Raw genomic sequence first — 14,084 nt, forward strand, 5'->3', positions numbered from 1 at the left:
GACCAAAAACTGTGGCTCATATTTTACACAATACAAAAACAAACTCTTAGGTCTTGAATAGCTCTATTTCTCTGTCATGATGCTGACATGTTGTCCTTTTTCTATAGAATAACTCCTTAACCCATTCTTTATATTTTTATTTTGGATTTAATTCACACCAACAGGTTATTAAAATATTAGAAAATAACTTTCACCAGTACACTTATTAGGCCTATTGGCGCATTCAAAAACATTCTCTATTATTATGCTGAAGAATGTGCTAAGGTCAGGATCCAAATTTGCTTACTTGGTGCAAAGCATCTGTTAGAGATTATAAAAGAATGTTACCCAGAGGTGTGCTTAATCATCAAGATTATGAATGCAGCTGCTAACAGTAAGGGGAACAAGAAGCTGCTATACTGTTTGCTTTAGCACATGACAAGATACTAAATCACAGACTAGTCTGTCGAAAACCACTGTTATTGTGGAAAATAGTAATGTTGCCTTCCCTGTAGGTGATCCGTGGGATTTTTGCAAGACTTGTAAACCAGATGAAAATAGTAAGAATTACATAAATTTAAAAAAAACAAAAAACAAACCCCAGTTGCGAATGTTAACAAAACAAAAGCCCCATGCAACATTTCCAGAGATAGGTATGACCTTTAAATGTTTCTCAGTTCACTTATCTTTTGGGGAGCAAAGTAAGTAGACCAGTTGTTACTGAATCATAGCAGTCCGAAATGGAGAGGAACATCCTCTTCTTCCAGATTAGGACAGAGGCCTGTTGCCTGGATACTGAGGCACTCTTTATACCCCTACTGCCAAACTAACAGGCAGACAAAAGAGCTACAGGAACAGGCTTAGAACGGACTAAGGCTACGTCTAGACTTCAAGCCTCTTTCGAAAGAGGCTTTTTCGAAAGATACTTTCGAAAAAGCCTCTTTCGAAAAAGAGCGTCTAGACTGCAAGCAGTACTTTTGAAAAAGCAAGCCGCTTTTTCGAAAGAAAGCAGCCAGGCAGTCTGGATGCTCTCTTTCGAAAAAGCCCTGTTTGCATTCAAGAACGCCTTTTTTCGAAAGAGCACTTTCGAAAAAAGTTCTTCCTTGTGAAATTAGGTTTTCCGCCGTCGAAAGAAAAGCCGCGTTCTTTCGATTTAATTTCGAAAGAACGCGGCTGTAGTCTAGACGCAGGTGAAGTTTTTTTAAAAAAAGGCTACTTTTTTCGTAAAAACCCTTGAGTCTGGACACAGTCTAAGAGACTAAGGCAGGAAGAGTACATACATTCTCCTTGAAAAGTACAAGCCGTATCCCCTGGCTACTCCCAGTGAGGCCACGTCTACACATCCAGGCTAAAGCTGAGATAAGCTATGCAACTTGAGCTACGTCAGTTGCGTAGCTTAAGTTGAAGTAGTTTATTTTGGCTTTTGGTGCTGTCTACACAGCAGGAAGACTGAGACACCGCTATTCCTCCTACTTCCCTTACTCTTCATACAATGAGGGTTACAGGAGTTGAAGTAAGAAGTCCTCCAGCTCAACATTATGTCAAAATAACTGCTTGTAGTATCAACGCGGACTTTGTTATTTCGGAATAATGCCAGTTAGTTTAAAGCTATGCCAGTCCCTCTGTCATCTACACCAGTGGTTTTCAAACTATGGGTCACAACCCAGTACTGAGTCATGGAGTAAGGCACTGGGTTGCCTTGCTATAGGGTGACCAGTGGCAGTGCTTATACAGGCTTCCTGCTTGATCTTGCCCTGCAGACTGTGCTGTACTCTGGAAGGAGCCAGCATCGGGTCTGGTTCCAAGGTCATTCCTATTGGTTGCTTGCACACCTCCTTGGAGCTGGATTTGGTGGTGGCTGCTTCCTTGGCACAATGTAGTCTGAGGACAGGCAGGAAGCCTGTCTTTAGCACCTCCACTGTGCCACTGATTGGGAACTGCTGGAGGTAAGCCTACCCCCAAATTCCAAGAACCAACCCCCTCCCCTAGTCCTGAGCCTCCACAACCCTGGAGGCTCATACTGCACCTATAAAACCTCAGCCCTGGTCCCACCCTTGAGTCTGCAGTTTCAGACAGAGCTTGCACTCTCCTGCCCCTGTCCAAAACTCTCTCCTATACACTGAACCCATCTACCTCATCCCCTGCCTAGAACTTCCTCCTGCATCCTAAATCCCTCATTTGCACCCCCACCTCAGAACTTGCACCCCCAGATAGAGTCCACACCTTAAACCCTTCATCCTTGATAGAAGTTTCCAGCTAATATGTGATATCACTGTGTATACAGAACAAAATTACATTTTCGCTCATTGCTAACTTTGTCTACTGCTGCCTCTACAATAAGTCTTTTTTTCAAGAATTACTTATTTCTAGTAGCCCCACCCTCTTACTGTATACACGAATTTCAGATTGTTTCCCTTATTTGTAGTAATTTGCATTTTTCCTGGTTGACTCTGTCATTCTTATTTCCTGTTCATATTTCTAATGTTTCTCATCCTTTTGCATGATTTCTCTATTTTCAGTAGTTTGCAATAACCCCAAGTTTAGTGATGTCGATGAATTTAACTGATTTACCTTAAATCTGAACACCACTAAAATAACAGATATACAGAGTCTACGACTAGACTGCAGGGGTTTTTTTGGAAAAAGATACGCAAATTGTGAACTGCAATTTGCATGTCTTTTTCACTTTTTTTCGGAAGAGGCTTTTCTGAAATTTGGCCCATCTACATGTGGCCAAATTTCAGAAAAACCTCCTCTTTTGGAACATCCCTTATTCCTCTCACTAAGAGGAATACAGGGATGCCTAAAGAACATGCCCGCTTTTTTTGGAAAGTGTTCTGAAAAAGCTAACACATTCCCAGCAGCCTAAGAGGGAAAAATATTTTCCTTTTTTATTTTTGATGGTCCATTTAAGTACATGTTCTGTACCTACCTGTAAGGTGTTAGACAACATTTTGGAAGTATCGAGGGTTTGCAGATAACATTCCAAACAAATATTTCAAAGAAGCTGCTTTATTAACTGGGGTGGAGTCTCAATTCATATTTAGCTTCCATCATTCACCTACCAAACTGGCGAAGGTCCAAGCAGAGATTAGCCCCTTCCACTAAGGTGGTATTTCGGCAAATGGTCCACAGATTGAAGTACATGTAAACAGGCAAAGAGGTGAAAGCTGTGACCCCTAGCCAGGCCAGCATGAAGACGTATGTCAGCATAATAAACTACAAGAAATACAAAGAGAGAGAGAGACAAACAAAACCAATAGAACATTTACAAATTTCTGAAACCAGAACAAAAGTCTATCAAAAATACAGAACCATACCCACCCAGAAGGCAGCATTCTCAATTATGTTTTTTGCTGTTTGAAAGTCCCATTACTTCCTTTAATTTTAACTGATGAGTCAGTTTGTGATCTGTCCCCAGTAAGGGGCAGAGCACTATTGTGTTGCCTCTGGAATATCCCAGGAGTGAGATTATTGTCTCCCTCCTAAGCTCCCCAGCATTCCAGGGTCTATACCTGATCCGACATACATCTAATGATGTACTGATGTAACTACCTCCCTGGGCACCGAGGGGATGGTGTGGAACCAACTGTCTGTTCCTCCTCTCCCCTGCTCTGAGGAGAGGATATAGTGCCTCCAGTGCAAATAACTGGAGGAATGTAAGAAGTTTCCTGTGCCTGCGAGCCCAAGCCACAATTTGGCCCATAGTTAAAATTAATCACTTGCAATGGCAAGCAAAGCAACTCATTGATTTCAGTGGACATTGGATTTGACACAATAAGGCACCTCTCACACCTCTCCAAGCCTGAAACTAATGCCAATGGCTTTCCTATTCTAAACAATGTCCTCCACTAAGTAAAGCACCGGATCATGTATTATCCAAGAGCTAATGTTTAACCTCCAGTTTCTAGGCTAGCGCAATTTAAAATATTGTGGTGTACTTATAGCAAATACTGAACTCCATTTGACTTCAGATCCAGAACCCATGTTGGCACATGTAATATTTAGAAGCAGTAACTATGCTTAGTGTCACAGTGCTGACAATGTGAGACAACTAGCACAGAATGCCACTAACGATTGCCCTTTTCTTCTTTTCTACTGAACAAATAAATTGTATAAAGATAAGAAAAATATGCAGGGCACAGAAAATCAGCTTCTGCTGGGAGCCCAGAGACTAAGGACTGCATCCCTGGAGGGCTGAGGGAACTAAATGCCTTGGACAGAGCAGCAATGAGTGCAACAGTTTGATTGTGTGTTGTGTAAAGAGGTATTTCCTTTTGTTTGCTTTAAACCTGTTGGCTATTCATTTCACTGGGTAGGCAAGTGGGAACCCATGGCTGGCTGATAGGACTGAGCAGTTCAGTGTCCTGAGGAGAGGTTGAAGAAGGTGCTGGGGTCATGGGGAAGTAATCTAGAAAAATACAGAAGCTTTGGTGAAGGTTACAGATAACCAGCAGCAGGCTGCTAATTAGAGGGACCCTAGGTTGAGGCCTGAAGTATTGGGTAGACCAGATCCTCACTGCTAGGGAAGTGGTGGACTGTTGGACAGGGATAGTCCCCTCTCAGAATGAGGAAACACAGATGTCACAAAGAGGAAGCTGCAGTTCCGGGAGCCAAGAACTATCAGCGAGAACAGAGCTATCAGCGAGAACAGAGATACTGTAGATTGCTAGTGTATGGACCGTGAAAGGGATACTCAGCCTCAAGCTAATCCCCAGCATGAACAGGAGGAGGTGCCGGTCTGGTGTTGAGGTTGATAGATCCTGTGATCACCTAGAGCCAAAATGCACAACTAAAGAACTAATGTAAGTAATGCTGGATGATCTGCCCAAAAAACTGTGAAAAAGCTAGATCTTAAACAATGACAAAACAGCAACACATTTTCTGGTTCCTTTAAAGAAAGTTCTTTCATAATTTAAAAAATATATAAATACCCAGTATGTGGACTTTACATCACTGTAAAACTGTAGATATGCTTCGGTCTAGGTCGCTACAATAAAAGAAAGCTAAACATAGCTAGATATAAAAGTAGCCATTCATGGACTTGTACTCTAGGTACTTACCTAATTCTTTTTGAATCCCATTATAATATTGACCTTCAGGACATGCTCTAGTAATGAGTTCCACAGGCTGATTGTGTGTTGTGTGAAGAGGTACTTGTTTTTGTTTGCTTTAAACTTGCTGGCAAGGCATTTCATTGGGTGAACACTGGTTCTTGTGTTATGCGAAGGAACAAATAATATTTTCTTATTCGCTTTCTCTAAATTTTCTTTATATTATATTCATGATTTTATAAACATATTCCCTCTCCCCCTCTCCTTAGTTATCTCTTTTCCAGGCTGACTTATCCCACTCCTTTTAATGTCCCTTCCGATGAAAGCTGTACCATACATTTAATCATTTCTGTTATCCTTCTGATTTTAAATGCTTTTTTTTAAGATAGGGTGACCAGAACTTCACACAGTATTCCAGGTGTAAGCAGGCCACAGATTTATATAGTAGCATTATGATATTTTCTACTGTCATCTATTCCTTTTATAGTGATTCCTAACATTTTTTTAACTTTTTTGACTGCTGTTACACTGTGTTAGGTTTTTTTTCACAATGATTCCAAGAACTCTTTCTTGAGAGCTAACAGCTAATTTAGATGCCATCATTTTGTAGATATAGTCGGGATGTCTTCCAATATGCATTACTTTTTTTCCCCATTACTGCTATTTTGTTGCCCAGTCACTCAGTTTTATGAGTTCACTTTGTAACTGTCAGCTTTGTATTTAATTATCTTGAGCATTTTTGTATTGTCTGCATATTTGACCAGCTCACTGCCCCCTTTTCCAGAACATTTATGAATATATTGAACAACACTGGTCCCAGTGCAGATCCCAGAGGATACCACCACTTACTTCTTTCCATTCTGAAAGCTGACATTTTATTCCTACTTCTGTTTCTTGTACTTTAACCAGCTACTGATCTATGAGAGGAAATTTCCTCTTATCCCATGACTGCTTACTTTGCATAAGAGCCTCTGGTGAGAGATCTTTTCAAAGGCTCTCTCAACATCCAAGTTCCTAGTTATACAAAACAAATAGAAAGCCACTCAGGGGTGATATAAACGGCAGCTTAAACAGTGAGTGCAAATAGCATGCTGAGTTGGAAAATTGGGGTTGCACTTATCAATCATCAAGATCAAGAATATAAAACAGAGTACACTGGGCTTTCTCGGTCTTGCATCTTCTTTGCAGTCTTTGGGTGGTTATCTTCCTTCTACAACCTTCTCAAGATCATCTCATCTGAGGAAGTGGTTTTTGCCCATGAAATCTTGTGATTACATACATAAAAATCATATATGAAATATTATAAAATATAATATTTTTGTTAGTCTCTAAGGTGCCTCAGGACTACTTGTTGTTTTGACAGACTAACATGGCTACCCCTCTGAGATTTTTAAACCTTCTTCAATATATAACAAGAACACTTAGTAATATCCAGTAAGGCAGACGTGCCAATTTGTACTTTATCACCTCCAAATTTGTCCCAGAGAATTCAAGAATGACAGCAGGCTGAGATGGAAAAGTGAGAATAGTGGCTCTGACTTAACACAGAGGTGTTGTGAAATGGATTATTACCGCCAGTGATCTATTCTCTCTCTCTCTTCACCAAATACTGGCATGCTAGAGGGAACTAAATCAAAACACACAGATGATAGATAAGTACAGTGTGGCCTTTATCCCCCATCATCTGATAAAGACTATGGGCCTTCATTAACTTTTTCTCCGTTCACACTATGTAAAACAGTTATCTATTAAAGAAAATGTCCAGCACAATTAAGTGGGGTTTTTTTTTTGTCCATACTTTATTTAGTTTCTGCCTCTGCTCTGGGTTCTATTTTCCCCTACCACACTACCACACGAGGAGAGAATGTGTGGTCTAACCATAAGAACTCATTTACAAGTAATTACTTGGCAGCATAGTGGCACTTAAGAGCTTTGGACTGCAGGCTAAAAAGTAAAAGATGTTTTTAATTTATTATCAAGCTAAAGAGTTTTGCTATATTTAAACTAAAATCACAAAGAGTGGTCTCTGTTCCCTTTTTAGAATAGCTTTGCAATTTAACTTAATTTTAAAATTTCACTTTAGCAGTAAAAAACATCTCTCCTGTAGAAGTTTCTTTTTTCTTGCAAGAAATAGAAATGTGTATTTTGGTCCTGTTAAAGAGTCCCTTTCTAAGGCCTCACAAATGAGAAAAAAGTGTTCTTAAAAGTTATTTACATGTTAATATCTCAGTATGTCCAGTTAAATGAACTGTAATTTAATGGGCAAGTCAGGTTGCCAGCTATCCGGTATTGACCCAGATAGTCTGGTATTTTTGCCTCCTGTCTGGTAAAAAAAATTCAGAAAACACTGGACACCTAAAATGTCCGGTATTTTCTGGTTTTTTTTTCTCTGACAGGAGCCGCAAATACCAGACACCTGGCAATGCTAAACACACTCAGCAACAGGGCGCAGCCTCCAGGCCCCCCCAGACCCCTCACTTATCTGGTTCCACGGAGGAACTGTCTTCTGGCTTAGATCAGGAAAACAAGATGGCCACCGGAAAAAAGGCTCAAAGGCTTTTCTTAAAGGGGCCATGCTAGGTTTTTTTTTGCTTAACTCTTGGGGCCTGCAGAACTAGGAAATCATGAGAAAAGACATTTTTCAGATTACATGCAATAATGTTCACAATGCCAAAGTCTTGGAGGGGTAGCCATGTTAGTATGCATCTGCAAAAACAGCAAGGAATCACAGTAGAGCCGTGGTCATCAACCGGTCGATCGTGGGGCATTCACACCCCCTCCTGCCGAGAAGCACCACTACCTACCTCAAGCAACAATGGGGGTGGTGCTGGCTTCCCGCGGGGTGGACTGAAGTCCTGCAGCTTTGCACCACTTCCAGGGATTCCGGAAGTGCGCTGGCTGCTCCCCTCCCACAGGTCTGTGGCACGCCGGGCGCGCTGCAGGTGGGGGCGTCAGCCCCGGAGGAGGAGCGCGGCAGCTTCTCTGAGCCACAGGAGGGGTGAGTCGGCCCCAGGGGAGGCGTTCGCAGGGGTTTCCCCATGCTGCAGAAGGGGGGGGGAAGTCACTCCCAGAGGAGGCGTGCCGGCTTCCCTCTGGCAGGGGGGGAGGGAGTTGGGGGCGGAATCTTGGGAGGAGGTGGATTCAGGAGACTTCCTGCCCCCACTGGTACCCCGGCCCCTGCCCTCCCTGAACCCCCTGTTCCCTGCCCCCTCTTCCCACTCCCCATCCACAGAACTCTGTCCCCACACCCCTGTCCCGAGCCACAGAACTCTGTCCCCAGCAGCACCCTGTCCCCTGCTGCAGAACCCTGTCCCCATTGACACCCTGTCCCCTGCCAAAGCACCCACTAGCGCCCTTCCCCAGTACTATATCCCCTGTTCCCACCAACACTGTTGGGGCCACATTAGTGAAGTTGGGGGGGGGGGAGTTTGGAGGAGGGTTTTTTTGCATCTCACTTGTGTGGCCCCAACTGACTTTTCTGTGGGTCAGGTTTTCTCTGACTCAAAACAGGTTCCCTGCCCTTCTCAGAAATAAAGACAATGCAGAAACTTTTTGTGTTTGACATAGTATTTTATTTAAAAATGAAGCCTGGCCAACAAATGCCCAATTGGGGCCAAGCCCCCATCTGGCCACAGCATCTTAACATTCCTGCACTTCCCTTTCCCCCAGATGCTACATCTAAGCCTATCATACACTGGAACCTCCCATCCTGAGCACCTCATATACCCCAACCCAAATTCCTAAACCCTAACATTCAGAAGTCTGTGGCTTGCTTAGTACCCTAACCCTACATCTGACTCCAACACTGCCTGGCCTGGAGCCTCCTCCCTGAGCCAGCATCCCCTTATTCACCTTCTCCTGCATCCAGATTTCCTCCCAGAGCTTGCACCTCTCACCCCTTCCCACACCCAAATTCTTCATTCCCACCCCAGAGCCTACACATCCTGTCTCAACCCAGCGAGGGTACGGCTAGACTGCAGGAGTTTTTCAGGATTCCGGAGATATCCCAGAAAAACTCTTCTGCATCCAGGGATGTGTTTGTTCTTCCGCTTCTTTTAGTGGAAGAGCAAACATGATCTTTCAGTCACCCCTATATTCCTCTTTTTAAGAGGAATAAGGGAGCTTCCAAAAGAAGGGGGTTTTCTGACATTTGGTCCAGTCTAGACAGGCCAAATGTTGGAAAAACCTCTTCCTACAGAAGAATTGGGGGGGGGGGGGAAGCAGTAGTATACGGGTTGGGGATAGCAAGTGATGGAGGAGGAGGAGGAAAATAGAGAGGGTAGGGCTTCGAGGAAGGGGAGGAACAGTAGATCTTGGCTTGTTCTGTCATTTAAAAAGTGATCTTGGGTGTAAAAGTTGGAGACCACTGCATTGGAGACTAACAGATTTATTAGACAAAGTTTTGTGGGCGTTCATCTGATGAAGTGGGTTTTACTCATGAAAGCTTATATCCTAAAAAAATCTGTTAGTCCTTAAGGTGCCACAGGATTCCTCATTGTTTTCACAATGCCAGTCTATAAAGGTCTTGGACATACCACAGATCTGCAGCCCTGTTAAAACTATTAATGGGCAATTGCCCTTTAGAGAATGGTAACTATAGAATCATATTGCATTTGGCTGGGTAATACAAATCCAACTGTGTCTAAACCTGTGTTTTGTAAACTTTTTAAGACTGAGGAACACCAAACAATTTTTTTTTTAAATGAGGAACACCAAAGATTTTTTGTTGAAGAAAAAAAAGGTCGGGGGGAGGAGGGGGAGTTTGCCCCTTTAAGGGTGGCCATTTTTAATTCTGTTATTCTCTGCAGCACACCGGTGTGCCATGGAACACAGTTTAAGAAACACTAGTCTAAAAAGAGCTTAAAATGATAATGATAATAAAATGATATTTTTTATATTTTTTCTAAAATGGAGTGGAGTTTAGCAATTACAGGATATACTTGTGTGAAGACTGCAAAAAAGTAACCAAGATATTTATTGGTGAATTTTTTGTTACAAAGTCTTCTCTCTTTCTTCTAGCAATCTTTCCGGAAATACTTCTTGAGCGCCTGTTCAGGGCCAGAATTAAATTCAAAATGGAATCTGTTCAGATTTAAAGGGATGGTGCCCCTTTTAAATAGAGTGTGGCTATAGGACAAGTTAAAGAAAGAAATTACTTATGAAATAGCAGATACTGAATCTTAAAAAAAACCCACCACATTTGCTCCTTTAGTACACTATGTATTTTGTTAGTGGTGAAAACAGCTATCACATTTATCATTACAAGAAGTCAAAAATAATATAAAAGTTTCCTTAAACCTTTCATTCCATTTTATGTTCAGAAGAAAGATGTGAAAGTCCACGATGTAGTGTTGTCCTAAATTCTACTTTCATGATTAGGTCTTAGTAATTGGCTGGTAGTTTTTTCTAACCAGAGAACTAAAGCTACTAATAGATGGCCACACGAAATAAGCACAGTGATCCCCTGTTCCAGGATTCAGGACCAAACTTCTGATGACATCCCAGTACTTGCTGTCACTTCCAGCTGCTGGTATTTCTATTATGGTGATATCCCTGGAATCTTCTTGAAGGTACCACCTTTCTTATCTGCCTCAGACTAATTGTCTATATTTAGAATTTCACATTTATTAAACAAAGTCAAGACTCATCAGTGATCTCTTCCAGACAATGGATGATTAGCTGTACATGCTATTATTACAGGTTGAAACTCCATAATCTGGAGTTCCCTTGTCCGGCATCGAGTGACTCCGGTGAGAGCACTCATGGGGATAAGCCATTGGGCTGGGGCCAGGAGCGATGCCAAACTAGGGAGCCAATATGGAGCCTTGAGGACAGCAGAACTGCTGGAAGGAACGTAGAGCCCCCAGTTCCTGAGAGGAGTTGTGGAGGACTGTAGTTGCCTGTCATGATGCTGGGTCATAGAGGTATGCGGGGGGAGGAGAGTGCAGAAACGCTGAGAGGAGCACAGAACCCCTCAAGGGGTAGCAGAGCTGCTGGGGGGAGGGAACATTGAGCTCCTTGACAGCAGTGGAGCCCTCAGGAGACAACAGAGCCACTGGGGGTCAAAAAGAAATCCCCAGCCACCGGTGGGAACACAGAGACCCAGGTGGCAGCAAAGTCACTGGGGAGAGAGTGGAGCTCCAGATGGCACTTAAGTCCCCAGCCACTGCAGGGAGAGTAGAGTCCTGGCAGGGGAGTGAAGCCCCAAGAGGCAGCTAAGCTACGGCGGGAAAGTAGAGCACCCTTTCCTCAGCGCTGTGGAAAAAGCAAAGTCCTGGATGGCAGTGGAGATGCGTAGGGAAAAGGGGAACTCCTGGGGGTTTAAGGGAAAGTGGACTCCTCACCCCATTGCATTGACCTCCCCTGGCCCATCAAATGGTTTGGGGCCAGTCAGGTCCCCAGTGTGCCAGACAACCTGTTTTAAATCTATCAGTTACCTTTGATGCTGATCTATCTTAGGATGTTGCTGACTCGCCTTTGCTCCCTGGTAGGAATGGATGAAGCTAGTGTTCAGTGGCTTTGTTTTTTTTGTTTCCAGACATCTCACTGAGTAGTTGTGGGCAAACTGTCCCTTTTCCTCAAGAGCTCTCAAGTGTAGGGTGCCCTAGGATATCATTTTGTCAATGCTTCTGTTCAATACGTACATGGGACTGGTGGATGGGAAAGCAATGAAGCATGGGGTTTGGTGCTTTCAATATGTAGATGAAATTCAGATGTATCTCTGTCATCTGATTCAGTTCAGCACCTCAGCCAGTGTCTAATCAAGATTGGGGCATTAATAGGAATCAGTTGACAGATACTCAACTAAAGAGATTATGGTAGGTTAGAAGAAGCAGCTGGAGGAGATGGCCGAAGTAACATCCACCCTTTTAATAAAGAGAGTACGACCTCCATTAGTTAATAGTGTTCACAGCTTAGGGCTAATTTTAGACTCATAGCTTTTTTTTCCACAATCATACTTCAGCAGAGCGCCAATCAACTTTTTACATTCTGAGTCTAAGAAGTTGCCATGTGAACCTTACAACTGTTATCACTTTTGTTACCTGAAGACTAGTCTACATGGGGCTACAGCCATTAAAATTCTTCAGAGGCTGAAGCTAATACATAACTGAAGGGCTTATTTCTTGAGCAGGGTATCTCTTTGGGAGCATATGAACCCAGTGTCAAGAACGCTACACTTGCTGCTCATCATCTCTATGTTTAAGACATAGACGAGGAACTATCTATGTTCTATGAACTAAAATGCTCTTTGATCAGCCTATCTGAAGAATTTCTTCTCTCCTCGTGATGTGCCACAGTTGTGATTCATTCATCCCAACAGGATTCAGAAAGCATATAACTTTTAGAAAAATATCCAATCTTGATTTAAAAATGGGCAGAGATGGCAATTCCTGCACACCCTTGATAAAATGTTTCAGTGGTTTATTACTCTTCTTTTCCATCTGAATTTGTCTAGCTTCAGCTTCCAGCATTTGGATCGTGTTGTAGCTTTATTTACTAGATTCGGGAGCCTATATTAAATATTTGTTCCCCATGTAAATACTTATGTACTATTATTAGGTCACTCTTGAACTTACCTTTGTTAAGCTTTTGAATCTAATCCTGGACGGCACTTATCTAATCCTTTAATCACCCCCTCATTACAAAAGAGGCTGGCAGGGCATTATTTGTGTGGACTGCAGGACTCTGGAGTTTACTCCATACTGGTCTGAAATAGCACAAGTCTGGTGACTTCCAGGGAATGCTACAAAAGACATCTGTTTGATAGATTCTTTGGAGAAGGCTGGGGGTATGCTTCTAAGATGAAGGGGGCAGGTGGCTGGATAGTAGATTTCCCATGGGATTGATTTTACTCTAGTGCTGAGATTTTGATTTCTTTTAATTATATTCCTTTTGTGATTAATTGTTGTCAGGTATCTCAAGCCTTGAATAGAAGTTTTTATCATTTTAAAACTAGATTGATAACTACATAAAAATAATAGAGAAGTAGTCGTGTTAGTCTGATCTTGCTAAAATAAAAGGAAAAACTATGTAGCACTTTAAAGACTAACAAGATGGTTTAATAGATTATGAGCTTTTGTGGGCCAGACCCACTTCCTCAGATCATATTGTGGAAGAGAATTGGCATGACCAACATATACCAAAAGAATACAATGAAAAAAGTGAACACACCCCACCTTCTGTGCTAAATCTGATTTGTCAGTTTAATAATATGACCTGAGGAAGTGGGTCTGGCCCATGAAAGCTCATCACCTATTAAATCATCTTGTTAGTAAATAAAAATAAATTAACCTATAATCTCAAGCAGCTAGAAAGTATACAAATGCGTAAGCTAAGATCCCTTAAACTCAGTTATACATCAATAAAGATTCAGAGGCTTATCACATGCATTGCACTGTTTCCAAGTGTTAAGTTCCTCTTACATTTGCTGCTTAAATACTGGCATACACTTAAAAGCAATTGTCTGGGTAGAAACTTTCAGTTGTTTAGTCTCTGAACACAGTGGAATTAATTGGCTTTTAGTTGCTACCATCATATAAATGTAGAATAACCACAGTGTTGACAAACCACAAATGTTAACTCCATCAACAAGAATCTAAATACTGGAAGAGTCCTTTGGGGAGTACTTCAGAATAAAGAAGGCAATCACTTCCTGCATCATATCTTCTAACATTCAGATGTACAACAGAAAATCAATATGATGTCATAAAATTATTAACGCCAAACAAGTCAAGTATTCTTTCCCACTTCTAAATATTGAGTAGACCAAGATACTTTTATAACTTAAAAATATCAAATAATTTTCCAAAACCAAGAGAAAAGCTATATTCCCCCTTTTGGCATATCCAGATAGCATGCCCTTAAAAAAAAAAAAAAAAAAAAAGGTACTTTAAAAATGTAAACCAAGATTCAAGAAAGATTTGATTAAGTAGGCCACAAAATCTAGTTTCCCACCTCCAAATATCTCCCCACAGCCATCTAAATAAGACAATCCCAGTTCTTTCCCCTCTAGCTTCTAGCATCCCCAGAGCTCGTTTCTCTCCTTTCACT

General features: G+C 41.9%; 1 protein-coding gene across 4 annotated transcripts in view; it reads right to left on the reverse strand.

Moving 5' to 3' along the window:
* Window positions 1–14,084, reverse strand: part of GPM6A (glycoprotein M6A) — a 339,554-nt gene that overhangs the window by 17,038 nt on the left and 308,432 nt on the right. For 3 of the 4 annotated variants that reach the window (XM_006131600.4, XM_006131599.4, XM_075930227.1), the window contains exon 4: window positions 3,045–3,198. In XM_006131600.4, coding sequence (XP_006131662.2) covers window positions 3,045–3,198 — 154 coding nt within the window. Of the gene's footprint in view, window positions 1–3,044; window positions 3,199–5,042; window positions 5,142–14,084 lie in introns of those variants that run through there. The other variant, XM_075930228.1, reaches the window with a different exon arrangement.

This window comes from Pelodiscus sinensis, chromosome 5 (genome assembly GCF_049634645.1).
Source record: "Pelodiscus sinensis isolate JC-2024 chromosome 5, ASM4963464v1, whole genome shotgun sequence".
In the NCBI taxonomy this organism is placed as follows: Eukaryota; Metazoa; Chordata; order Testudines; family Trionychidae; genus Pelodiscus; species Pelodiscus sinensis.